The 27,873-nt window shown below is 44.5% G+C and overlaps 1 protein-coding gene across 2 annotated transcripts in view; it reads left to right on the top strand.

The window, feature by feature from the left end:
* The window catches only part of ANTXR2 (ANTXR cell adhesion molecule 2), a 160,879-nt gene that overhangs the window by 24,384 nt on the left and 108,622 nt on the right, over nt 1–27,873 (top strand). For both annotated transcript variants that reach the window (XM_054990122.1, XM_054990121.1), the window contains exons 4-7: nt 1,876–1,957; nt 2,921–3,028; nt 3,133–3,201; nt 5,442–5,522. In XM_054990122.1, the coding sequence (XP_054846097.1) occupies nt 1,876–1,957; nt 2,921–3,028; nt 3,133–3,201; nt 5,442–5,522 (340 nt within the window). The remainder of the gene's footprint in view (nt 1–1,875; nt 1,958–2,920; nt 3,029–3,132; nt 3,202–5,441; nt 5,523–27,873) is intronic.

Here is a 27,873-nt window from a genome sequence, read left to right as displayed (position 1 = left end):
GGGCAACTGAGTGGGAGAGCTGAGAGGCCACCCGCGCCCCATCCCAGCCACCTGCCACAGCAATCGGGTCGGCTCGTGTGCACGCCCATGATGACATCACATGTGACGTCATGCAGGCTGGTGTGCATGCACCCAGCCAGCCGGCTGGCTGCGGGCGCCGGAAACCCTGGCGCTGCTCCTGCCAACACTTGTCCTATGGTCACGTTACGGTGAATGCATGTACATCCTACATGTATGCACATGTATTTGAAAGAGCAAGATTTGAGTCAGTATCTGACGAAGGGAGTTTGACTCTTGAAAGCTGATACCCTAGACTTTTTGTTGATCTTTAAGGCACTTCCTTACTCTAATCTTGCTCTTCTGCTGTAGAACAACAAGGCTACCCACCTGAATCTATTTGTAGGAAGAGCCAATGTGTGTTCCATTTAATAATAAAACTAGAGAACAATACCTGGATAAACACAGGGTTTAAGTTTGCATGTTCAGTTGTACAAATGCTGAATGTAATACAAGAATTGGTCAATGTATGTATAGAAAAGTGTACACTATCTCAATTGTATGCATGTTCACTGTAGCATGTATACAGGACAGGTACAGGAATTGTACAAGCATCCCTGGTAAGTGTGTAGAGGGCTACTGTAATCAAAACATGACATTGGTATTCTTTTTAGGGCTGCTTCACTCTTTGAACAAGAATGTGTGTGTATGTATCAATCAATCTAAGGAGCTTTGTAATGTTTGATTGGATGGCTCCTGTTCAGGTATTAAAGAGTGTCCTGTGTTGAGGTAGGCTCTGGAGAGTAACTAATGGCCTGGAAATAGCTGTGATCAGAGATCAACAGTTAAAAGTGGTGGGAATGGGAACATGGTAGGATTCGAGTCTCGAGGGTGGCAGGCTGAGGTCAGGAAGGCTCCCACATTTTTTTCAGAATATGTAAAGCTGAATTGTTTGGGGGTACATTCTGACAAAAGTAATAGGAATAGGGCAAAAGAGAAGAGTTCAGAGAAGGACACTATATTAAGAACTGGGTTGTAGTTCTAATTGTCTGGCGATTGTTAAGCAGTTTTCTTCCGTGCCTCTCCCCTCCTACTTAATTGTTTGCAGTATATTATATTGTTCTGATTTCATCTCTAATGGCATAATGTATCTTTTATTGTATTGTTTCTTGCCAAATGCCAGTAGTTTTGCATTGTTTACTGTATGTATTATACTGGTCTTTATTGCATTGTTTTTCTAAATTCTCTAATTCCTGCTTTCTCTGTGAGAAAGAGGGATGATAAATCAAGTTAGCAAGTATAAGTAAATAAAATCCTGAACACATTTGGTCTGGAGGGAAGGTGAAGGCCAGCACACAGGAGGCCTAAAACAGTGATGTAGTGGTTAAAGTGTCAGACTAGGCTTTGGGAGACCCAGGTTTGAATCCCCTCTCATCCATGGACATTCGGAGGGTGACCTTGGGCTAGTCACACACACACACACACACACCTAACTCACAGGGTTGTTGTGAGATTGATTGGAGGAGAGGAGAATGATGTATGCCAGTTTGGGTCCCTATTGGGTATAAAGGCAAAGTATAAATGAAATACATTGTAAAAAATTGCTCCAGCATGGGTCAAAAGCATGCAGAGGGCTCACATTCTTCAGTTTTACAAAATCAAAAAGAGTCCAGTAGCACCTTTAAGACTAACCAATTTTATTTTAGCATAAGCTTTCGAGAATCAAGTTCTCGAAAGCTTATGCTAAAATAAAATTGGTTAGTCTTAAAGGTGCTACTGGACTCTTTTTGATTTTGCTACCACAGACTAACACGGCTAACTTCTCTGCATTCAGTTTTACAGTAGAGCTTAACTTGCTCTGTTTCATCATATTCTTAGAAGGAAAATTGAAGAAGGTCTCAGAGTGCTAAGTACAGTCACGCCGAGAGGTGACACATACATGCACGAAGGGTTAAAAGAGGTAAGGTTTGTGTGTGTCCTCGCAGCCATTCTGAAACTAGCTGTATAATTTAGTATTCGGGACACTTTGCCCCCATGGATAGACTCTGAATCTTTTAGGAACAGAAATCTGTCTCTCTTTTTAAAAAAGTGTAAGGTTTGAACATCATTTGCCATGATGCAGGGATGGAATACATACTGGGGCCTCTTCACAGGCACGGATTTCCTGTTTGGGCATCTCTTCTTGATAGGCTGCCATTGAATGTGATGAATGCTCAGGCATTTTTTGTCAAGGGTTCCCTGACAAACTCTGCTCTATATACAGCTGATGCTTGTCTCGCCTTTTCTTCTGTCCTGCATCCATATGGATCGGGAGGGACCAGTTTAGATGTTCAATGCACAGGATCTAAAGGGGATCAGGTGCATTACATGGGTGCACTTTGGCTTCTCATAACCGTGGGAGGTGCTTTGAGTTGCCCAGTCTGCTGCTTGCTGTCCTTCTCCAGGAATCAGTTGCTTCAAGTATCAGAACTGGCTGTAGCGTGGGCAATGGTTGAGCAAAGGCATCTCTGTTGTTTGCTGTTGGTAATGGGGTTATTAGAGGTCGGCGGCTGGGTTCATGCAGCAAGGAGAGAGACCCCAAAATCTCCATTCCTTAGTCCGCTATCTCTTGAGCAATATTTGGCCCATTGCTAATGCTAACTTCAGTATCTTGTGTTATCTGAAATGTCTGTAGTCCCATTCCCCTCCAAATACAAGCAAGCCCTATCTCAGAAGCTAAGCCAGGTCATCCCTGGGTAGTATTTGAATGTACTACCAAGGAAGTCCAGGGTTGCTATGCAGAGGCAGGCAATGGCAAACAATCTCTCTTCATTGCTGGCCTTGAAAACCCTTCAGGGTGCCCATAAGTCGGCTGCGACTTGATGGCACCTTACACACAAACCCCCAAATACAATTTCAATAGCTCATATTATTAATCTTTCAGGCGAACAAACAGATTCAAAAGGAACAAAACATGAAGTCCAGTAGCATTATAATTGCTCTGACAGATGGGCAGCTGACCAGCCTCATTCCACTCTATGCAGAACAAGAGGTGAGCTCTCAGTGGAGATTTTGATCAGAACTGGCATATGTGTTTTTTATATCCCAGCAAGTGCACAAACGGTTTCTTTTTCCCCCTCTCTGTCTTTGGAACAGGCGAACATAGCCAGGAAACTGGGAGCAAGAGTTTACTGCGTTGGAGTCCTTGATTTTAATCAGAATCAGGTAAGGGAGATCTGTTGCGGATACTTGCCACCCACCATATCAGATCAGAGGAATATGTTGCTTGCATTTTTTTTTTGCAAATACACATGGGGTGCTTCGTTGACTTGGATGCATTGTTCGGTGTTTGATGGATTAGAGACTCGAAACCCATATAAAACTGATGTATTGTCGAAGGCTTTCACAGCCGGAGAACGCTGGTTGTTGTGTGTTTTCCGGGCTGTGTTGCCGTGGTCTTGGCATTGTAGTTCCTGACGTTTCGCCAGCAGCTGTAGCTGGCATCTTCAGAGGTGTAGCACCAAAAGACAGAGATCTCTCAGTGTCAAACTGTGGAGAAGATGTTGGCAGGTAATTTATATCAACTCCTACAGGATGACTCAGCCCAAACCCACTTTCCTGAGTTGATATAAATTACCTACCAACATCTTCTCCACACTGTGACACTGAGAGATCTCTGTCTTTTGGTGCTACACCTCTGAAGATGCCAGCCACAGCTGCTGGCGAAACGTCAGGAACTGCAATGCCAAGACCACGGCAATACAGCCCGGAAAACCCACAACAACCATATAAAACTCTTTCCCCTTTAGGGAGGAGAGGCTGTGGCTCAGTAGAGGATGTGATTTGCGTTCAAGGCCTATTTTTTAAAAAAAATTATTTCACATTTCTGTTCCGCCCTCCGCACGAGAGGGCTCAGGGCATATCACAACCCATTAAAATACAATAAAATTCCATTTCCATAAAAATATTTAAAAGCATCATTAAAAGAAAAACATGTTTCTAATTATACAGTCAGCCTAACAAACTAAAGCAGGATGGTGGACAGCCTTCGCAGGGAGGGTTAGATTTGATACACCCCCTTGTTGTTTCAGGCCAACGGAGGCCCAGACCTCAGCCATGTGCCGGGTGGAACAGCTCTGTCTTACAGGCCTGGTGAAAAGATAGTAGGTCCTGCCGGTCTCTGGTCTCAGTAGACAGAGCGTTCCACCAGGTGGGAGCCAGGACCGAAAAGTCCCTGGCTCTGGTCGAGGCTAAGCATTCCTCCTTGGGGCCAGGGACCACCACCAGCTGTTTATCTCCTAATCAGAGTGTCCTCCGGGGAATATCTGGGGAGAGACGGTCCCGCAGATACGCTGGTCCCAGCCTTATAGGTCAGTACCAAAACCTTGAATCTGATCTGGTACTCCATAGGCAACCAATGCAGTTCATGTAATGTCGGAATTATATGTGCCCTCTTTGGCACTTGCATAATAACGTGTGCTGCTGCATTTTGTACCAGCTGTAATCTCCGCTCAAGTGCAGCCCTGTGTTTCTCCTCTGGTTAGAAAGTCTCAGCAGATGCTGAGAACGTTCCTTGTCTGGAAAGCATAGCCATTCAGAGGCAGTATTATGGTTAGAGTAGGGATCTGGGAGAAGTTTAGCTGGGTGTCTTTGGGCAAGTCACTCTCTCTTTGCCTAGCCTACCTCACAAGATGGTTGTGAGGATGCCAGGGAGGAGCATCAAGCATCTCTGAAGTCCTTGGAGGAAGGGCCGGATAAACGTGAAATAAATAATAAACAGTACTGAACTATATGCGCTGATAATGTGGTTTGTTTTAAGCAACTTCATATGCTGAGTTCTTAGTTCACTGAGTGAAGCGTTGCCTGCACTGACTGGCAGCCGCTGTTCAGGCAGAGGATGTGTGAGACCCAAGTGTGACCTAAAGGAAGCAGGATGAAATATAAATCATAAGTACATAAGAGTGAGAAAAGCCTATGTTGCTGGAACCCCACTTGCTGTTTTCTTTGCTGTAGTTCCCACTGATGAAAAGATGAGGTACTTTGGAGTCTTATTTTCCCCTTTTGCAGGGCTTTTTTCTGGGAAAAGAGGTGGTGGGACTCAGTGGGTTGCCCTCAGAGAAAATGGTCCCATAGCTGGTGGCCCCGCCCCCTGATCTCCATACAGAGGGGAGTTTAGATTGCCCTCCATGCCGCTCGACGGCGCAGAGGGCAGTCTAAACTCCCCTCTGTCTGGAGATCAGGGGGCGGGGCCACCAGCCATGTGACCATTTTCAAGAGGTTCCGGAACTCCGTTCCCACCGCGTTCCAGCTGAAAAAAAGCCCTGCCCCTTTGACTGTGGAACAGCGATGAAGGAAACGGCAAGCCAGCTGCTTCCCTTTTCCTTTGAGTCTCTGCTATAGATTTTGAAAGGCTGCCTATGTGACGTGTATTGCTTGGCAAAATGTATTTGTGTTTATTTTCCTAGCTTGAAAAAATCGCAGATTCAAAAGAGCAAGTCTTCCCTGTCTTTGAAGGATTCCGGGCCCTCCAAGGGATAATTAATTCTGTGAGTATTCCAGAAAGCACATTTTGATTAACTTTTTCCCCCACCCCTCCAAAAACCAAAATGACGTTTTATTTGCTTTTTGTGGCTTCCTCCTTTATGTGGGTGAGAAGCAACCCAGGCCCTCGCTGGTCTGAGTGCTGCAGTGTGAGTTCATTTGCCTCCACCAAAGCCGCTTGATGCCGTATCTTCAGCACCTTTGGAGGTGCTTGTTTTTCCACCCAAGAGCTTCATGGTGGTGATTTATTATTGTGTTATCTGTGTTGCGACTCCTGAGGAAGACGTTTTGAAACAAGGTCTTTGCCTGGCTCCTTGTAGAGTCGCTGGGCTCTTGTGCCCCCAGGCTTTCTTCCTGACACCTGTAAAAAAAAGAACATAAGTACCTTTAATAAGAAAATAATTCTATGACTTTATATGTAGTGCTCACTTTGTACTCCATTACCTTGGTTGGTTGTATTGGTCGCCGTTCCCTGTTCTGATTGTACTACTATGGTACTGTAGCATGTTGCACTTTAATTCATTTGTTGTTACTTTTTCAATAGCACTTTATACTAATTTTTCGCCGTGTTGCCCTCATATATATATTGCTTGTTTTGGTATCTTCAATATTGGCTGGTCAAGGTCTTTTGTAAGGGCTGATCATTTCTAGTGAGCTTCCAGACAGGGAATTTATCAGGTATCACAACATGTCAGCATTTCAGCTTTGGATTTAAAGATTGAGGTTACTAGCCCATATGGTTGAAACATCTAGACCGGCAAATGTTAGGTGCTGTTATTCATGAGCCTATTAGTGTGTTGACTTTATTGGGTCTCATTGGTATTTCCTAGGTAGCTCTCATGACAGTTTTTGTCTTGCTGGTCTGGAGTTAACTTCTGGAGTGAAAAAGGATCTAGTTGCCAGGTTGAAATGACTGGTTTGCCTGCTCACCGTCCGCTTGGCTAAAGTGCATCTTAAATCAGTCTGTATTAGTGGGTCACGTAACATAATCCACGGTTGGTAGAAGGGCAACCTTGTGATTGCTGTGCGGTGCTGCTTCCTGCATTAGAGCCTCACTTCCTTTGAGCTGGCTGAGCGGGCAAAATAAATGGGAATTTGGTTCTCCAAACTCCTTAAAGCCCAGAAATGTCATGTCTTCCAAACTGAAATGCTCTGGAGAGGTAGCATTTACATATATCTATTATGAGAAGAGAAACCCATTAAGAACGTTTCCTTCTTCAGCTTCTTGTTCGGTGACATCTTTTGTGGTGTTGTAGATGGCAGACAGAGCAAATGCTTTCGGGTTCTGTTTGCTGAACAGTAAGTGTTACTTTGCTTAAGGAGATCTGTGGGGAGGAGTCATGACTCCATGGTAGAGCATCTGCTTGGCGTACAGAGGTCCACACCCTGGCATCTCCAGTAAAACGGATCAGGTTATAGATGATGTGAAAGACCTCAATCGGATTGCTGCTGTGAATCTGAGTAGACAATATTTTGACAGACCAAAGGTGGCACAGGAGCGTGGGTGGTGCATGCTGCCAACATGATAGTGTGTTATTGATGCTAAGCCTCTAGAGCTGTTGGATGGGAACATGGAGTATAAATAGGGTTGCCAGGCCCCTCCTGTCCTTTTGGTGGGAGGTGGCGGGCCTGGCACTTCCAAGCCCATGTGATGACATCACTTCCAGGAAGTGATGTCATTGCGCAGGCCATGGACGCCTCTGGGAGCACTCCCATGCTCTTCAGGGTGCCTGATTCATATCTGAATCAGCCTGGAACGGCCCGCTGCAGAGCCTGAGAGTGCTCCCGCGCTCCACAGAGGCCTGATCTGGGATGATCTGGGCCTGAATAGGGCCACTTTGGGCCCGAATTGGCCTAGATCGGGCCCAAATCAGCCTGGAGCAGGCCACTGTGAAGTGTGGGAGCCCCATCCTAGCTGATTTGGGCCAGATCCAGCCCCATGTGGGCTGATTCAGGCCCAATCTGGATCTATTCATGCCTGATCTGGACCTAATCAGGCCTGGATCAGGCTCACTGGAGCATGCCATGCTGCCCGGGAGCGCACCCCCGGGAGGCCCCTGCCTCTCCCACTGACCAGATAAGTAGGGGTGGAGGGTGGGAGTGAGAGATCCCTTGCCCCTAGTGGGGGACCGGCAACCCTAAGTATAAATGCATGTTGTCTTGGTTGTACATTGCAACAGTCCTCATGTTTGTTACTCCTCAATCATTTCTAAAGGATTTACAGGCTCTCCTGATCCGACTTTTCTGCCCTTCATCAGCATTTTGTAGATAGCAGAGTTTGCAAGTGCAGTTTCTTAGCTTAACTTTAAATAGTGGAGACTGAAATTGGGTACAGGATAAGATTTCTTTCATTTAGGATTTTCCAAGTTTGGCAGAAGAGGTAAGGAGAAGTTGGGATTCGGATGCTTTTTTCTTCTATTTTTTTTTTTAAGAATAAATGAATAGAGTAGGTTCGAATAGTGTTCAACATGTATCCCTCGTTCTCTGCTCCTGTAATTCTGCCAGTGAACTCTTGCAAGCTTTTCTAGCCTCGTTAATGTCTCCCAACTTTGCAAAGCCGTTAGATGAACACGGAGTTGTCAGGAGAAATAAATCTCAATGGAAAGCTGAGTGGCTTAAAAAGAAGAACGGCTGAAGGCGACTTAGTTATCCAATCAGTAATGGTTTACTGATCTAGTTTGGATGGTAATTATCTGGAAGTACGGCTTCACAAGCAAGTGGAATAAATGCTCTGGCAATGTGAAATTTCAGGACTTAGGAGTCTATAAATCTCGTTCTCTCCCTCCCCTTCCCTCTTCCTGTGATACTTCCTTGAAGACATGAATTCATTGTAAAATGTTCTCTGGATTGAACCGAGAAACGCTCTTCTGTTAGACTGCTGTGTAACAGGCCATGTCAGAAGAACAGTGTGGAACGACTGGGATTCAAATCTCCTCTTTGCCATGCATTTTGCTGGGTGTCCCTGGGCCAGTCAGTTCTAGCGTATCTTGCAAGTTTGTTGTGGGCATAAAATGAACCCGGCTTGCTGCCCTGTGCTGCTTGGAGGAAGAACTGGTTGAGAATGTGCTAGGCAGAAGTGGTATGAGAAGTATTGCAATTCACATGCGTATCAATGGGGCCTGAATCTTTTTATCTGGGTTAAGTGGTTTTAATGTTTTTACTGTATTTATTGAAATATTGTTGAGCCTGCTTGTGGGAAGGGCGGGGTGTAAATAAATAAATAATTAAATAATTAAGCAAGCAAGCAAACAAACAAACTGTTTTGGCCATACCATTTATTTACTTACTTTGTTTTTATGCCACTTTTCTGTGAAAAACACATTACAGGCCAATGGCTTGGAAAACATATAGGATCTAGAGATGTAAATTTTATTTAATAATCTTTTAAACAATAAATAAATGTCATTTACATGTTAACGTGCTCCTGATGTATCTAGCCTTCTTACATATTGATACATTTTATCCATTCTGCTACTGATGTTTTGCTCAGAAAAAATTAAAATATTAATGTGCTCCAGTGTCAGTCTTGTGCACAGGCTTTTTGGGGACACTGTGTGGGAAAACCTATGAGTTCCCTGGATACATGTGGGTTTCCCCAGCAGGCCTAATTGCTCCCCCTCTAGGACTGTTTCTGGTTGTAAAAATGGTGCAAAGGGAGAGACTGAAACCAGTGCTCCATGCACACTGTGGTGTGGTGACACACATAGGAATTATTGAGAATACACAATTCATGTGCAGTTGTTTTATGTATGACACTAGTTGGGAACCCCAGACCCAACCTGTGTTCTCCGGAATGTGTGGTACAGGTAGCATTTATTGTATATGGCCAAAGGCTGATAAGATTGATTACATAGAGCGATTCTCTAATAAAAGTATTTTCACCCTTCTGATACAACTTTAGCCTGTATTTTCTTGGTCGCCAAGCAAAGACAATCTGTATGAAATGAACAAATCAGTATACAAGAGAAGAAAAATCACTTTCTCAGTTTCTAAGGAAAAGTTTAAGCCCTTCAAAGCACTGTGAGAATTTTGGTTCTAGGCTCTGTGCAGAGGCAGGAAGACAGAATATAATGGGACAGATCCTCTGGAACCGGAGCTGTGCAGATACAGGAACATAAAGCAAATAGTGTCCAGGAGTAGCTAGCAATCACCAAACGGAGCTGTTGGCATGGCCTGGAACTGGATAAATGTAAAGGCTATTCTGATGTTGTGAAGGGTAATGCTAGACAGAAAAAAATGTGTGAGTCTGTAGTGGCAAAACAAAACAGAAGTCCAGTGGCACCTTAAAAACTAGAGTAAGACTTTAATGTACTGTTGGACTCTTCTATTATTTCAGGACTCCAAAGGGGCTTGAGCCTTGTGTATGAGAAGTTCAGCTCTCTGTTAGGAACACAGTTGAGAGCCAGTTTGGTGTAGTGGTTAAGAGCGGGACTCTAATCTGGAGAGCTGGGTTTGATTCCCCACTCCTCCACTTGAAGCCAGCTGGGTGACCTTGGGTCAGTCACAGCTTCTCAGAGCTCTCTCAGCCCCACCCACCTCACAGGATGATTGTCATGAGGATAATAATAGCACCCTTTGTAAACCACTCTGAGTGGGTATTAAGTTGTCCTGAAGGGCGATATATAAATCGAATGTTGTTGTTGTTGTTATTATTATTATTAAGTGCAGAAAGGGCTGGAGAATTCAGCATGTGACACAGCCAAGGTCCAGACTAGACATGATGGGGTCCTCACAAGATGCTGCCACCACTTTTAATGTCCTTTAAACATGTTGCAAGGCTCCAGATCGGGCCTGCAACATGATGGGTTGAGGTGCTCTTGTCCTGTCCCCTGTCATGTCTTATCAAGTGCCAATACAGCTATACCCCCTGCAGCTCTTTTGGCTGTTGAAAAGGTACAGGAGGGGGCAAAGAGCACCACGCTGCAGGCCTGATCAGGGTCTGGCCCCTGTGGCATTTTAAAATTTCTTTCAGGATGGAGGTGGTGGCCACGAGGAGGCCGTTATGTCTAAATTTGGCCCCTAGGCTGTCCCTGAGATCAATGGAGGTGAACAGCCAGTGAGAGCCCTCTTCTGCTTAACTCTTTGAGCTGTGTTGAAATCCCCCCCCCCACACACACATTTCTCCCCCACAATTACTTGCTTTGAATATAGCTGAGAAGAAAGCACACAGATTTCTGCAAGAGGTCAGGAATGAGAAGCGCCCGCCACCATGTAGGCAGCTCATCTGGGGGACGGTATTTTGAGAAGAAAATCCATTTAAAGGGAGCATCCGATTACCAATTATGAATCCCCTTAATTGGAACATTTCCTGAAGGAGGAAAATCTGCTTGGGTTTGTATGCTGGGCAAGCCAGGAAGTGAGCCATTAAATCTTTAAACAGGAGGAGGAGGAAAAAGAGGCATTAAGTGAGCTCTGAGGAGAATTATTCTGATTATATCACTCTCTGCCTTAATCCACATGGATAGCCGAATGCTCGAGCCGCAGTTTGCAACGAGATTCAGAATGAACATGTTAGAGGCTTCTTTCCATGCGATTGACGCATGGGCGTAGCGGGGGGAGCTGGGCACAATTGTGTGGAGTTGTTAAAGCGATTCAATGGCCTGGAAATGGAATCTTTCTCTGTCCAATCCAATGTCTCTTATACATTGGATCATATAAGGCTTAATTTGACAGCCTCTGACATATTACAAATCAGATAATGTTCCGGTGTGGAAAGGACTGCCCGATGAGCAGTGACTTGATTGTTCAGGTTCCAGGTTCTCCTTCTTTTCTCACCCCTTCCACCCGTGTGTATCTGCGCACGGGCTTTTTGATTTAGATTGGACTTGGCAGATACTCCTAAACTACTATGCGTTGTGTTACATAACTCGCACGGTAAAGTCTCCTAACAAAAATCTTAACTCCCATGCATAGTTCTTGGTTCTTTGCTCCTTGCCCCGGTGTCGAAAGCCTGCACCTCCCCGGGTGCCTTCCAAAGGCTCAACTCTGCCACCTGTTTCAGCTTCCCTTTCTCTTCAAAGTTAAATAACGACACAGGTATAATTTTTTTAGCTCATAAAATATTTTTACCCTACCCTTCCTTCCACAGCTGGCTCTGTATGGCAGCTTAGAATCAGTTAAAAATATCTAAGATTGTAGTCCATATACTTCTTTTAAAAATGTTTATGAAGTTTGACAAGCAAGGCACCCGCAAGGACTTGTGGGGGACATCTCATTTTCTCCTCTCCCACTATTTCCTCTTTCTCTGGCAGCCCCCATAGCTTCTTCCATTTTCCCACCTCCTCTCTTTCCCACCAACCATACCTTAATCTGCGCTCCCCCGCCACTGCCCGTGCCTTCAGCTTTTCCTCCTTCCTTCTCCATGGAAAACTGGCTAATTGCATGGTGGGGAACCTTCAGTGACTTATGGGGGCACATCACTTCCCCCTGTATCCTCTAGCCAATCTATTTCCTTTTTCTCTCTCCTGACAGCCCCCATAGCCTCACCTTTCCCTGCTTCCTGTTCTCCTTCCCACCCACACATCTGCCTTTTATCTGCCCCTCTCATCTTCAACTCTATTATTCAGCCAGATTCGAGTCCAATAGCAGCTTAATATTGCTGTTCTACTGCAATAGTAGCTTCCATCACTTCCAAATAGCTTCCATCACTTTCTTCTTCTCCATTTTATCCTCACTACAGCCCTTTGAGGTAGCTTAACCTGAAAGTGTCTGACTGGTCCAAAGTCATCCAGTGAACCTCCATGGCTTTTGTGAGGTGATTGTTGTGGATTAGTGAGGGTCGTACAGTAGCAAGTTGACCCTTGTTTGCTGCCAGGTCTGGCCATGATGAATCCTCCCCCAAAGGCCAAAACAGCCCTGGAAAGAGCCCCCCCCTTGCTTTTACTGACATAAACGAAGGTTTGGATGTTGGCAATACTTTTGTGGTTGCCTAGCAACGGCTATTGAGGGAATCAGTTTCTTAAAGCTACAGGTGCTCCTTTTATCATTTGCAGGGTGGGACATATTTTAGATTGAAATATTTTCTGAAAACCCAGGGCTTTCCTCAGGTTTGTAGAAAGTTCTGTCTTGTCCCTGGCCCCAGTCTCTAGATTCAAGTATCCAAATGTGGGGCCACATTGAGATTTAGATATATTGATATGATATGCCTAATATCTACTATTCTCAAACTCTCTTCAGCCATTCACTTTCTTGGGGATGTTTACTTCTTCCAGGAACCATTCTTTGTGGCAGGATGTGTGTGTGTGTCTCCTCCTCTGTTCTGTCAACATCTTGCAGTTGGCCATCCGGCCCCCACTGATTACTGTTATTACTGAGTTGTGCAATATGTGTGCCGCTGCCATTTAGAAATTGTATTGCTGTGTTTATTGATGCTTTTATCTGGTTTTTAAATTACTATGTTGATGTTATTTTATATATGTTGTACTCTGCTCAGAGCTTGTTTGAGGGGAGAGCGGATTAGAAGTATAACAACAACAACAGCAATAATAGCAAAGACCACCCAGAATGCTGAATCTGGCTGCAACATTCTGTACCAGCTACAGCTTCCAGACACTCTTTAAAGGCAGCCCCATGTAGAGAACATTGCAGTAGTCTAATCTAGATGTTACCAGGGCTTGAACCACTGTGCCAAGATACATATTTTTTTGCCTACGAAAGGCTGTAGCTGGCTCATTAGCTGAAGCCAGTGAAAGGCACCTCTAGCGACTGCTGCCACCTGCTTATCCAACCGGAGGCCAAGGTTCGGCAACACAGGCAAGCTACAAACCTGCTCTTTTATGGGACAGGGCAATCCTATCCAGAACAGGAGGCACCTCAGTTCCTGGGTCAATCTTTCTGCCCAGCAGTAGCACTTTCATTTTGCTAGGATTCAGTTTCAATTTATTAGCTATCATCCATCCCAAAACTGCCTCCAGGCACAGGTTCATGGTTTCCACAGCCTCCTTAGGATATGCTGGAAGTGTGAGATAGAGCTGAGTGTCATCTGTGTATTGGTGACAGTCCAGCGCATTCCTAATGTTGGAGGACTACACCTGGGATAAGCAAAGAATGTTCACTAACACTAATGTACAACCCCTTCCCCCACCCCCACCCCCCATGGCAGATGTTCCACAGTGTTGGAAAGCAGGAAGGACTTACTTATTTAGAATATTTTTATGCCACCTCTCCAGGAACCTGCCCAAGGCAGCTTACAAAATAAAAATAATGAAAACAAAACTGTAAAAGATCTTAATTAAAGTTCAGCATTAAAAGAACCCCAGCATAAAAAAAATACCCAATAAAAACACAAACAGCTTAAAATAAGTTTCCAGAATAAAATATTAAAAGTCTGGGTGAATAAAAACATTTTCTCTTGGCACATAAAAGAAAGCAATGTAGGCACCAGGCGAGCTTCAAGGGGAAGGGCATCCCATGAGCGAGGTGCCACCTTTGAAAAAGGCTGCCACCTGCCACTTTTTAAGTGTTGGCACACTGGTTGCTTTAACTTAAAAATGGAGCAGAGATCTCAGCCAACTGAAGCCCCTTTGTGCAGACATAACCATTGAAGCAAAGTGGGGAAAGTGCCCTTTCCTTAAAATTCTGGCTGCACCAGTAAAATTCGAACACCTCCTTCCCTCAGAGGCCAAAAGAAACGCCCAAGGAAACAGAGTACCCAGCCAGTTGGCAACCCTCAATGTATGATATTGCTGCTTCGTGGAGGCCTTGTGTGTCATTTGGATTGTCTTTCTGTGAAGTGAATAATTGTGTGGGACTGAAAAAAAAAATATCTTCCTCTGTCTTTCTCCCTTGTTCCACTTTCTCAGCATGCTACATTGACGTAACCTCAGGAAGTATCTGTAATTGTGTCGGTCCCCCTCTGAAAGTACAGATGTTGCAGAGCTGTGAGAGAACATCCCAAAGCTTATGTAAATCTCACTGTTCTCTTTTTTTCATTTTGTGACAACAGTCCGGTTTTGCTTAGGGGTATGGTGAATGCCCTGTCAAGACCCCTGGCCTTGCAAGGGCTTTCTTTCACGCTTCTGGTTCTGAAAGATATGATGGCCAATCATGTCTTTGCTGCCAAAATTACTGGAATGAAAAAAAGATTGTCAGGAGTCGGAGGTCCTTGGAGGAAGGGTGAGATAAAAAAATGTGCTAGATAGATTTTAAAAAGGAATTGTAGTGATTGAATGTATCCTTAGAAATGTATCCTTTCTTGTAATATGACGTACTTAGCATAGTTCATGGTATCATTCAGCTTTTCTCACACTTGTGTGTGTGTCATTAATATCCAGCAGTAGACATGGGCCCGAATCAAAATACAACTCAAGTTTCGTGATGAACCGTGCTGATTCGTGTTTTGTGAAATGTGTTTCATGGGGCCATGGTTTTCACGAAATTCACAACTTTTTGGGCTGATTTGTTTGATTCATGAATGATTTGTGATGCCAGACAGGCTTGGCGCTGATCCATTGATTCCCTAGGCAACATAGGCCTGGAATGTCTGCTGACCTTTTGTTGCCATTGGAAACCCCAGTCTTAGCTCACATAACCTTGATAGGCAGCTCTCCCTGCCAACTGGAGAGCTTTCATTCTGCCCTAAACAGCAAAGAGCAGGGGGGTTAATCCCATAGGCAACTGAGGAGATGGGCCTTCTGTAGCCATGGGAACACCAATCTCATCCTTCCAAACCCTGTTAGGCAGGTCTGTCTGCCAGCCAGAGACCTCCTGTTCTGCTCTATGTGAGCATTTCTTATATAAGGCACAATTCTCTGCCTCATGCTTTTCAGTTCCAGTATACAGAGGGAAAGGGAGGACCTATTGGTGGGATTTGGAGTGAGAGAGTGAGATTGGGAGTTTTTGGCTGGATTTGCTGCTGCTTTAAAAGAGACTGAAAAGCCTCTTTCTTATTTTCAGGTCTTGGCCTTGCTGGGAAGGTCGTTGGGTGAGGGTGCCTTCTTTCCTCCACCCCACCCCACCCCAGTCTCAGGGCATTGCCTGGCTCTGGGGCCTACCTTGACAGAGGCCTACCTTCCCCCCCCCCCGCCCTTTTAAATTTTTTTTTAAAAAATTTAAAATCCAAATTTAATACCTCCCCCCCTTTAATTTTCTTTGCTTGTTGGGTGAGGGTGGGTGGAGGAGAGCCTGCTGAAGTCTCCCTGCAAGTTTGGCATCTCTGGGTAGGAAGGGGGCCATTGAAGCGGCCTGGGTTCTGATGAATCACGAAACTAACAAATTGTTTCATGAAACTGGACAATTTCGTGATTCGTGGAATGCGACAAAACACGAAACACTTGTTTCATTTTTTCCCATTTCATGCCCATCTCTATCCAGCAGTACTTTGAGTAATAGTAACCAAAAAGAAAATAACATCTACATGGGAAAATTGTGAGGCGCTCTTTCGCTCTCCACATGAATTTTCTAGTCTTCGAAATTCTGTATATAGTAATAAAACTATAAATATAATGTGTGTGTGTGTGTGTGTGTGTGTGTTGAGTTGTTATTGCTTTCTTGGTACGTACTTATGAACATACATAAGGCTGGCACACTCAGCTGAGATGGGTGGGGTGCTGGCTTGTCTACTTTAGGAATTAAGATTTGTGTATCGACTGTTGTGGTCTTTTCATAACATTGAACTACACAGATGTTTTTAAACGTTAGATGTTGCGTTGCTTTGAGGAAAGGCTCAGGTGTCACAGCCTTGAACAAGGTCCAGGTTTGTTCTCATGATTCTTTTTTCCCCTTACATGTGGTGAGTGCTTACAATGCAGTCTTAAACAGAGTCACACCCTTTGACTTCTAAGCCCATTCTGGAATATCCCTCCCCAACTATTTCCTCCCAATTCACTCCCACTTCCCTGAAACAAGCTATTGGGAGTTATTGGGGTTTAGTTTTCTTGGATGTGCTCATTTCCCTTCAGCCAGTACCAGAAACCATGAAATGATTTCTCTGCTTCCCCTTATTGTTTTGGGGGTGAATGGAAATAAGCCCTACCTTCCTTTCCATAGACACCACAGCAGAGAGGACTTGGCTCAGAGGCAATGTGCCCTTTGGCACTATGAGGTCCAGCTGTGTTTACTGTTTTTTCAAAGCTTTTGTTGTATTTTTGCCAGTTAAGAGAAATGCTCTGCTGTCCCTCACTCGGTTATCTCTCTGGATTCTCAGGTAGGAATTGCTTTCATGTTATCAAGCAGACCTTTTTAGCCCAAAGGTATAAAAACAGTTGTTTTTTTAAACACTTAGCTATTTGTGAATATGAATTCTACCCAAGTTACCTCATTTCTACCCAGAGACTTCTCTGGAATTGAGGCATGCATCAACCCCATTTTTTTAAAAGGGGGCAAGATAAAGGGCTCACTGTAGTCTCTAAGCAGACTAGACTTTAAAAAAAACCAAATATTGATCCTGCTATTGCACCAAAGTCAGGCCCTCAAGGTGGTGAACAGTTAAACAGTCATTGAAACCAACTTTAAAAACAATACACTCGAATTCAGATATATAAAATACAACAATTAAAAAGATAAACAGGAAGGAGGGACAGTAAATGGAGTACAGAGGAAACAGATCTTCACTTTTCTGTTTATGTAATACGAGCAACCACGGCCATTGTGTGAAAAAATACAACGGGCTCTAGAAAACTGATTCAGTGGGCCCCTTCCCAGCAGCAAGTGGGTGCTTCGCAGAAGCCTTGAGGCTAGAGTCGTCAGCAACGCACCTGCATAAGGATAAACAGTGAGCCGTCGCCAATATGGCTTGCCTTTTATATAGTAGGATAATCTACTGCTGTATAAAAGGTGAGCTGTATTGGCGACGACTCACCTCGTATCCCCGTGCAGGTGCACTTGCCCACCTCTCTGCGGGGATGAAAGGTGAGTCTTCGGCAATGTGGCTTGCCGAGGAGGCCCCGAGCAGGCCACTGTGGGTGACGGGAAGGCCCAGCATGGTGGAGCATCCAAGACCTGCGCCAGGCCTCCGTGCGCCTCAGGTAGGATTGTCAGTCCCCACTCCCACCCTCCACCCCCACCCCCATTTACCTGGCCGATGGGGAAAGGCGGGGAGACGTGCTTTGTGGGGGTGCTCCCTAGTGTGGTGCACTCCTGCGTGCTGCAGTAGGCTTCTCCAGGGCCTTTCCTGCCCCCCTGCACTCCTGGGCCCTCAGCTGCACGATCTGGCCCGAATTGGGGCTGGGTTGGGTGTCTGCGGGCCCAGGAGCACTCCAGTGCCCTTTCTGCTCCCCCTCCATGCTCCCAGGACCACAGCTGCTCAATCCAGCCTGAATCAGGGCAGAATTGGGCAACTGCGAGCCCAGGAGTGCTCCAGTGCCCTTTCTGCCCCCCGGCAGTACTCTCGGGCCCTGCAGCAATGTGGTTCCCTTCCCCCGGCAGCACTCCTGAAATGGCCCTGAATTGGCCCATTGCAGTGCAGGAGTGTTTCAGGGCCCATTGCGCCACCCCAGAAGTGCTTTCAGGCTCTGCAGTAGCCCAATTCAGCCTGAATCGGGCCCATTTCAAGCCAAATCAGGCCACTGCCAAGTGCAGGAGCACTCTAGGGCCTGGAGGGTAAGGGGACCTGGCATCCCGGCCTGCGCCAGGCCTCTGAGGAGCTTTGGAGGTGGCAGGGAGGCCAGAATGGCAGCACGGCCCTCCCAAGGCCCCGCAGCAGCGGCCTATCATCAGTTTTCTCGAGCCCATTGTATTTTTTCCCACAACAGGCTTTGTTGCTAGTTTATGATAAATCTGTAGTGGGGTCAGAACCTGAGTCCATGTTGCTCATGTTGGCTAGTTTGGTAAACACAAATGGAAGCAGTTGTGTTCGTCTGTGTCACCATGTTTCAGAGCAAGCTGAGTATGTGCAGAGTCGAAGCTAGCACCTTTATGTGCGTGTCTCTGTGTGTGAGTATGTGTAATGTTTACTGTTAGCACATTTCCATACCAGTGGAAGTCCGAGGCAATAGAATGGGCTGCACCTCTTTAGACTGAAGGTGGAGTCTCATTTTTTTAATGCTACGCATGTCAAACTGTCTACAAGTAATATATAAAAAGTACACCGGGGAAAAAGGTTCTAACTTAGCCATGCTTGTTTTCCACTTTCAGGGGCTTAGGTTGCTGTCTTAAGAACACTTTTCTGGGAGTTAATGAATAAAATGGGCCTGATGTATTGTCGAAGGCTTTCACGGCCGGAGAACGATGGTTGTTGTGGGTTTTCCGGGCTGTATTGCCGTGGTCTTGGCATTGCAGTTCCTGACGTTTCGCCAGCAGCTGTGGCTGGCATCAGATGGGAAAGCTTATGAAAAAGCATAACCTTCAAGCAGTATTCAGATCCACCCGAAAAATACAACAGATGCTACGATCAGCAAAAGACAGTAGAGACCCCCTAACCTCTGCAGGAGTATACCGTATACCCTGCAGCTGTGGACAAGTTTACATCGGGACCACAAAGCGTAGCATCCAGACAAGAATAAAAGAACATGAAAGACACTGCAGACTTGGACAACCTGAAAAATCAGCAGTGGCTGAACATAGCCTAACTCAAACAGGGCACAGTATCTTATTCCAGGACACCAAAATACTGGACAACACTTCCAACTACTTTGTCAGACTGCACAGGGAAGCCATTGAAATTCACAAGCATAAGCAAAACTTCAACAGGAAAGAAGAAACCTTAAGAATGAACCGAGCATGGTTTCCAGTTCTGAAAAACACCAGGCTAACAAAACACTCCACACCCGACAATAGCCCTGCAGAGAAGATTAGCACATCAAGTACCAATCCATATGCAAAAGAACCTCCTCAGGATACAGTGAAGCCTCCCGCCATTAGCATTCCACACCCTGGGAAACTCTTACAGGATGACTCAGCTCAACCCCACCCCTCCTGAGTAGATACAAATGACCTACATCTTTTCCACACTGTGACACTGAGAGATCTCTGTCTTTTGGTGCTACACCTCTGAAGATGCCAGCCACAGCTGCTGGCGAAACGTCAGGAACTGCAATGCCAAGACCACGGCAATACAGCCCGGAAAACCCACAACAACCAAAATGGGCCTGCTTTCAAAATAGAAAGTGTCCTGCCCAAGGCCAACCAGCCAGCTTCCATGGCAGAGTGAGAATCCAAACCTGGTTCTCCCAGATCCTATGCAAGACTGAATGATTCATGAGGGCTTTCTTCTCAGGTTATAGGGCAGTGTCATAAGAAATAGCTCAAAGAGATACCTTGGTAAGGGACAGGGACTGTAGACTAGGCTACTGGGTACTGTATGCTGATGTAGATACGCTCCTACTGGGTAGTTCAACATTGCTACAGATGTCACGTTAATTACTTACACTTTAATTCAGAAAGGCTTCATCTCTGTGTTGAGCTTCATCCTTGTTTTCAAATATGCAGCTACCATACCCTACTGTGACTGTTTTCACTGAATGCCCTCACTGTTGATCATAACTGTATTTTTGCTCTGTGAACATCTTGCGAATTTTGTATTCCCTTGCAAAATGTAAGCTGCCTTGGATCTCAATGAGAAAAGCGGACTGTAAATAAACAACAATAATCCGATACTTTACCCAGTCCACCACAGTGCCTACGAACTTTGATTATTCCATGCTTAATTTTTGTAAGCTACCTTCAGAATGTTTTTACATAAAGAGTCTTCATTCTGACTGTAAGCACTGCGAGCCTTTGGAAAATGAGAATACAGGCAATGGAAACGGGCCGTAGCCTCTAAAGAGCATTGCATTCGACTGAGCTGAACGTAGATGGGAGGGAGGGGGAGGACCCAGATCCAGCTGTTCTGAAGGCCTGCCCAGAATCCTGAACCCTGCATACAATTTCGTGGGAGGAACAGATGCCGGGAGAGTTATGATTTATTATCCTAGCTGCTGCCAAAAACTTTTGAACTGCACGCCAGGGCTAAGCGAAATCAAATGATGCTGTGAAATGAATTGACGCTTAGCATATTTAGTTAATTGTGAATGTACAGTCCATGTTGATCAAAAAGTCACTCATCCTGCATACGTTCTTTTAATTCTGTTTTTCCTCATCCCTCTCCGGTTACAAATCAGGAATGCGTTCAAACAGCCAGGTTGCCAGACTTTTCCCAGGGCTGATCCTTATATAAAAACGGTTGGAAGGAAAGCCCCATCTGTGTGTGTGTGCATGTATGAAAGAGAGAGAGAGAGAGAGAGAGAGAGAACAGCTATATGGTAGTATTAATATTAATATTAATTGATAAATTCTCATTGATAACGTTCATTTAGAGGGTGCAAAGCACTTCACATACATTCTTTACGGAACGCCACAACTTTATCACATATTGCAAAAAAAATCACAGAAACACACACACACACACACACACAGACTTATTCTGAAATTCATGGGTGATATTTCATAACTCATATGCAGGATGCTTAGGACTGCAGTCCGAAGGTAACAGATTCTGACTTTCAGTGGTCCCTCAATTTAAAAACTCTATGCAAACAGAAAACTAGCACAGGAGACAGAAAGCTTGTGCTTCCCGTCCGATCCTTGATGTGCTGGTTTTCTGCTTGCAGGGAGTTTTTAAACATCTGGTAACATTCCAGAAATGTGATCTTCCACCTTTAGGCTGAGGTGGTATACTCCTGTTCTCCTAAACTGATGTCACTACCTCATTCTCTTGCATGTGTAAATTAGGCCTCAGACTCCTAAGTGAGGAAGAAGAGGTCAAAGGCTTCAGGCTCTCCCCTCATCTGCCTTTTGTGTGAGGGGCTGGTGAGGTTCTGAACGGTGAGACCCCACAGTTATTTGGAGCAGGATCTCTGCTGACCTTTTAAAAGATGATTTTATCTCCCAGTGTCAGGAGACGTTCAGCAATGCACTTTTCTAGTTCAACATTCACTTCTCCCTGTGGTGAGCTGTGTGCATGTGGAGGGGGAGGGGGTCTCAAGCTATGAAAGCCTCAGAACCAGGCATATCGGGTCTCCTGCTATGGTGGGAGACCCCTCACCCTCGTCCTGCCGTCTCTGCTGCTTTTCTGCAGGGTAGCAGGAGAAAAATAAGGGGGAGTTGTTTCGCCACCAAAGCGCCACCTCTGCATCGTTATGGCACTCTCCAACGGTGTTGTAAAAACATAGCAATTGGGTGGAACTTAGAGAGTCACCCCAGTGCAGTGGATTTATGCTGTATTTATGCAGCAAGCGACATTGAGCAGAACCACAAGTGACAAAAGGCACAGGCTGGACACTTGCCGGCTTCCCTCAAGTTTTGGCGGGAAATGTAGGCAGCTTGGTGGAATGTTGGACAAGTGACAGTTGAAGGGTCCATTGGACAGCAGTCGGAGAGCCAAGCTGCAAGACCAGGATGCCTACGTTTCCCATCAAAACTTGAGGGAAGCTGGCAAGTGTCCAGTCTGTGCCTTTTGTCACTTGTGGTTCTGCTCATTGTGCCGTTGGTGTGACATCATTCCGCCCCCATCCCTTTGTCCCTCCCTCTTCCTTCGTCTTCCAATATCCTTCTCTTCCCCGTTCTCTTGAGGGTTAAGTAAAGCCTCTGTGCTGGTGTAACTGTTATATAATTTTAGTTACTCAAAGTAAAAATGACAGACAAAAGTATAGGGTTGAGAGTGAGAATTTGCCAAACTTTGCAAGCCGAGGCCTTCCAGCTGTTTTAAATAATAACATCAGCTAGCGAATTTGCCTTGGCTCTCAGAGGTCCCTGAAGGAACAGAACTGTTCCTTTATGGACGGCAGTTCTATAATTCTACGAAACTGGGAACAGTTTTCAGTCCGACTGTTATTAATTAGGAGCTACGCAGCTACGTACGGTGGGGTAATGAGATTAAAAACAGTTCGTGCAGAGGGAAAGGGAGAAATGAGAGGCCTCAGCTCTGTTGTAAAACATAGGCTTTGTATGCATTAAGTCTTACAGAGAATATCCGTTACGAGAGAACTGCTCTACCTCAGACAGGAATGGCCGGAATGGCCGAGAGTGACCGGTCCATTGTCACCCTGTGAGATTGACAATACTGGGCGAGATGGATGAATGGTCCCAAGTTGATAAAAGAATGCTTCACCTAAAGTTGTGGCTTGCGGATACAAGTTGATTGATTTTGTGTTAGACAGCTTTTGGGTCTAGAAATCCTCCTAATCTCAGATGTGTCCGAGCTAGTTAAGTTCCCTCAGTGAGTCACCTGGAATCAACCACCAAATTCTATAGTTGAGCAAGAATTGGGACCCAGCTCTCTCTGACCCACATCCAGGACTCGATTCACTGCCCCAACCTTCTTTATTTGTAAAGTGAGATCAGACTGTGTGCATTTTTTTTAACCTTAAAGCACTCACACACTCTAGATTTTCTTGGGGTGCAGTTGGACATCCAGAAATTTTCTGGGAAGTAAAGCTTGTCTGTGCAAAGACAAAAAGAGAGTGAAGGAAATAAAAAAAAAAGTTACATCCGTCTTTAGTCTCTCGGCTCTGTTTTGCGGAGGAAGTTTACAGTCATGCTTAGATTTATGATCTGTCTTTAAGAGTTCTGCTTTGCTGTGCCGGGGTGCCCTTATATAGTAATTCTTTTAACGTTAGTTTTGGGAGGTGAGTTTTTTTTTTAAAAAAAAGTTTGCTGACTTTCTTTGCTGTTAGGCCAATGTACGTGGTTTCAAACAACAGCCTGTCTTTTAATGTGATCATTCCAAACCTCTTATTTTGGAAGTCCAGACTTCATTTAGGACCAAACCAGGACAGCCGTCCACCTGTTTTTATTTACCTGTAAATTCAGTAAGGGGGCTGATTATTATATCTAGCCTTCGTCATGTGTATCCTCGCCACATTCTCTCTAAATGTCTTTTCTACATTTGACCAACTGAGGTGGGGAGACAGGAACAGTGATGGGCTTCAGACACAGGAAGATTTCATTAAATCTTACCCAGTTAGATGCTCCTTCTTATAGGAGAGTGTTTACCTTGTCTAGATGTGCAGCTATGCCATCAGCGGTATTAGAACGGAGACATAAAAAGATCTCATATGCAGAAAGATTTTGTCCCTGCATTTTAGTTGAAATGGAATTGTTGGAACATGCCCTTTTCTATTGCCCTTTCTACAAAGAACTATGAGATAAAACTGTTTCTCCCTTCCTTGATAGACCAAAAGTTCATGCGGATAAGGCCTGCTTGGAGAAACTTTTAATAGATGAAAACTATCTCCAGGCTAATAGCCAAGTTTTGTGTTCATGTGATAAAATTCCACAGCAAGCAGCAGGGTCATGCATAGAGATCTACTTCTTCCTTCCTTTTGGCATGATCACATCGATTTTAATGCTCTTAACATGTATTTTAAATTGTGTCATGTATTTATTATATCTTACATTTTATATGTTGGAATTTTGTGTTGTTCCCGTCTTATCTGGGACTGTTGTAAATGGCTCTTAATGGCCGTTGACCGCGAACAAATGAATGAATGAATGACACAGGAGGATGTGCTTTGGGATTTTGGGGCTCCTGCATTCTCTTCGTCCTTCCTCCTCCTCCCCTTCACTGCAGCTTTGGGGGTTGTTGGATTGTTTTTATACTGCTAACTTACATTGGTTTTATTATTTATTTGTGCATTTTAGAGAATCTTGTAAGCTGCCCTGCATTTATGAAAGGCGTGGTCTAGAAAGGAACCAGTGTGATATAGCAGTTAGAGTGTTTGACCCTGGGGAGATCCAGGTTCAAATTCCCCTGAATCCCGTAGCTGTCCGTGGACCTGTCCCTCTCTTTTTTGGCCTAGACTACTTCAAAGGGTTGTAGGGTTGTTACAGGGGGGTGGAATTTCTTTTTCTGAAATTTTCTGTTTTAGATAATAGCAATTGGTTCTTCTTATTCTCCTTTCCTCTTTCAAAAAGAAGAATTCTCTTTGATTTCTCATTAAATCATCTTTGAGGTTTTTTTAACCACATGATAGTGTAATATGAATTGATACAAAGGGTAAAAAGCAGTCTGATGCAGGCAGCAAGGATATGTTCAGACAGACAAGTCCTGGGTAATAATTCAGTAGCACCTTTAAGACTAACCAATTTTATTTTATTGTAGCATAAGCTTTCGAGAATCAAGTTCTCTTCATCAGATGCCTGTAGTTTGACTTTGCTATGGGTGTCATTACACTTTAAATTCAGAGAGATTCCATCTGTGTGTTCAACTTCCTGGTAGTTTTTTAAATTTGCAGCTACCATATCGTGTCTGTTTTCATTGAATGTCCTAACTGCTGCTGATGTGTTTTTGCTCTGTGAATGCCCTGGCTATTGATTATATAGTATTCGCTTGCAGTATGTAATCTGCCTTGGATCTCGGTGAGAAAGGCGGGCTATAAATAACCAACAGAAATATCTGTTGGGGATCCATTGTTGCTAGTGAATAGTTGCTTTAAATTAGAGGACTGCCTGCGAACAAGCATCAGTCTTCTGACTTAAGTCTGCAGAGTGGCCCTTGGTTTTTCCATCCCTACTGCATAAGCTGCTTGCTTGGGAAGTGATATAGTGAAAAGGAGCCTCCGTGCATATCAGCAGTGTATCTCAGCGCCAGGTGCTGGGGAAAAACAAGAAAGGGAAGGTGGATTTCTTTTATGTCTTGACTCTGAGCGTTCCCAAAGTATCTAATTGGCAAGTAGAAACTGGATACTGCACAAGATGTTCGGATCAGGCATCTGATGAAGAGAACTTGATTCTCGAAAGCTTATGCTACAATAAAATAAAATTGGTTAGTCTTAAAGGTGCTACTGGACTCTTTTTGATTTTGCTACTACAGACTAACACGGCTAACTCCTCTGGGTAATAATTGTTTCTGTAATGGTTTACCTTGTTCTTATTTTTTAACTGTGCTCGGCTTATATAAATAAATAAATACACATATTAGTTCTTAGATATCTAAATCACATTTTCCTCTTCATGAAAGAGGAATTGATTTAAAACTGACTCAGATTCCTAAAAAAGAGGAATTAAAATGGATTGCTGGATTTCAGGGAGAAATTTGGCCAAGATGAATTAAGAGAATTCCACTTAACAACTCTAGATTGTTAGGAGGATAAAACTGGGAAAGGAGAACTTATATGTTGCCCAGAACTCCTTGGAGAATATATAGAAATATACTAGACAGATACATTTGCAAAGAAATAAAACAAAGGCTTCCACCTTCATGGCAAATTGTAATTGTAATGGATGGACCTTTCTCTTCCTTTCCAAGCAGGGCAGCGGTTTGGAACCCATGTTTGGAGAGAAGAGATGAAACCGTAGTTGTGCTTTGGGTGTAACCAAAAATTCTGGTTTGTTATGAGAATTGTTAATGATCAAGCTGTAAGAAAAAGGGAGAGGAAGAAGGCGGCGGCGGCGGCGGGGGGGGCGGTGTTTGCTAGCTTTTTAAAAAAAACAATGTGCAACCCCCAATAAGCCGCCTCTCTCTTACATCTTGCGTGTTTACAGTGGAAGTTGAAACACGGAGAGATGGTGTCATTGTGATTTCTGCTGTGCTTCCTGTTGTTGCAAAAGAAATTATCAGGAAATGGAGTGAAGTAATCGGCATAACAATTAAAGTTCTCATACCCCTAAAACTTTCCCCATAGGGACCTGCATCTTTGATTCTTGCTGATTTCAGTTGTTTGTTAGAATTACATTATCTGCAGGGCTTAAGGAGTTATGCAGCACTGTAGGATGGTGCGCGACTGTGTATGTCTGGGAACCTACTTGCAATGTGTCTTTTCTTGGAAATGATGAGTAAGAATTTTGAGAACCAGTTTTTATATATCAGTAATGTATTTTGGGGTTCGACTTCAACCTCTGCTTGTTTGATTTAAATAATAAGTTGAGGTTTGATGGTTGTTGTGGGTTTTCCGGGCTGTATTGCCATGGTCTTGGCATTGTAGTTCCTGACGTTTCGCCAGCAGCTGTGGCTGGCATCTTCAGAGGTGTAGCACCAAAAGACAGAGATCTCTCAGTGTCAAACTGTGGAGAAGATGTTGGCAGGTAATTTATATCAACTCCTACAGGATGACTCAGCCCAAACCCACTTTCCTGAGTTGATATAAATTACCTACCAACATCTTCTCCACACTGTGACACTGAGAGATCTCTATCTTTTGGTGCTACACCTCTGAAGATGCCAGCCACAGCTGCTGGCGAAACGTCAGGAACTACAATGCCAAGACCACGGCAATACAGCCCGGAAAACCCACAACAACCATCGTTCTCCGGCCATGAAAGCCTTCGACAATACAAGTTGAGGTTTGTTCAAAGGGACCGGAGAGTCCACATTACCTGGAAAAATTGATCACTCTCTTCCATTTTCACCCAGCCCCTTCTCCAATGAATTCAGGACATTGTTCATGGTTCTTCTTTCCTAGTTTGACCATCATATCAATCTTCTGAAGTGGGTTAGGTTCAAAGAGAGTGCCTTGCCAAAAGTCATCCAAAAAACGTCATGGCGGAGGGGAGATTCAAACCTGGATCTCCCTGGTTCTAGTCTGACATTGCACCACACTGGCTGTTTGTACAGATACCCTGTGCTCCTCTGCCGTAGGATGAGATTTAGTGTGAGGAAAAAGGAGGTGGGAAAAGTTTCAGCCTCGTTGCAGCAGTGCCCAGAAATGGACTTCTTTATATTTCCTCACAGGAGTGAATCTTAAGCATTCACTTATATGTAAGAAAGGAAAAGAGGCATTCAATGGCACCTGTGATGTGTTTCCTGCCAAACGGGAGAGAGCGTGGGGCTAAAGAGCAAATAACGCGGGCTGGACATGAGCAAATTAGTGTTGGATCTTGCAGTGTTTGCATATTGGGTATTGCTTTGATTAATCAATTGCAGGGTGGGGGTAATCAGGAAACAAATAATAAAGCGGTCTCTTTCCTGCAAGGTCCAGGTCACATATTATGGGTGGAAAAGAATTCCAAAAACATAGAACCCATTTTCTAATGTGCATATGGAGCTTTTTGAAGCTGATGAGTAAAAAACATAGTGGGGAGGGATCGTGGCTCATTGGCGGAGCCTTTGCTTTGCATGCAGAAGGTCCCAGGTTCAATCCCCAGCATGTCCCATTAAAAGGCAATGGAAGATGAGAAAGACCTCTGCCAGAGATCCCGGAGAGCCCCTGCCAGTTAAAACAGAAAGGATCGAGCTCTATAAACCCGTCGTCTGACTCAACTAGATGTCAGCTTCATGCGTTCAAGATTGCCTGACACTTCTCCATTGATGTCAGGGATCTTGGGACCAGGGGGGTTAGTGAGCTACATTTGAGCAAGACATTCATTCTGAATCATGGGAAAGAAGCCTGAGGAAGTCATCCAAGGCCAAACCACAGTTTGAAATCTGAGTTGATTTGGCAGCATGGTAATCTATACATAGTTGCTCTTTGGCAAGACGGCACTTTAAACTCTACCCAGGCTTGC

Source organism: Eublepharis macularius, chromosome 10 (assembly GCF_028583425.1).
Source record: "Eublepharis macularius isolate TG4126 chromosome 10, MPM_Emac_v1.0, whole genome shotgun sequence".
NCBI lineage: Eukaryota > Metazoa > Chordata > Lepidosauria > Squamata > Eublepharidae > Eublepharis > Eublepharis macularius.
Note: the sequence above shows the minus strand (reverse complement) of the source record. Positions and strands in the feature narration are given on the sequence as shown.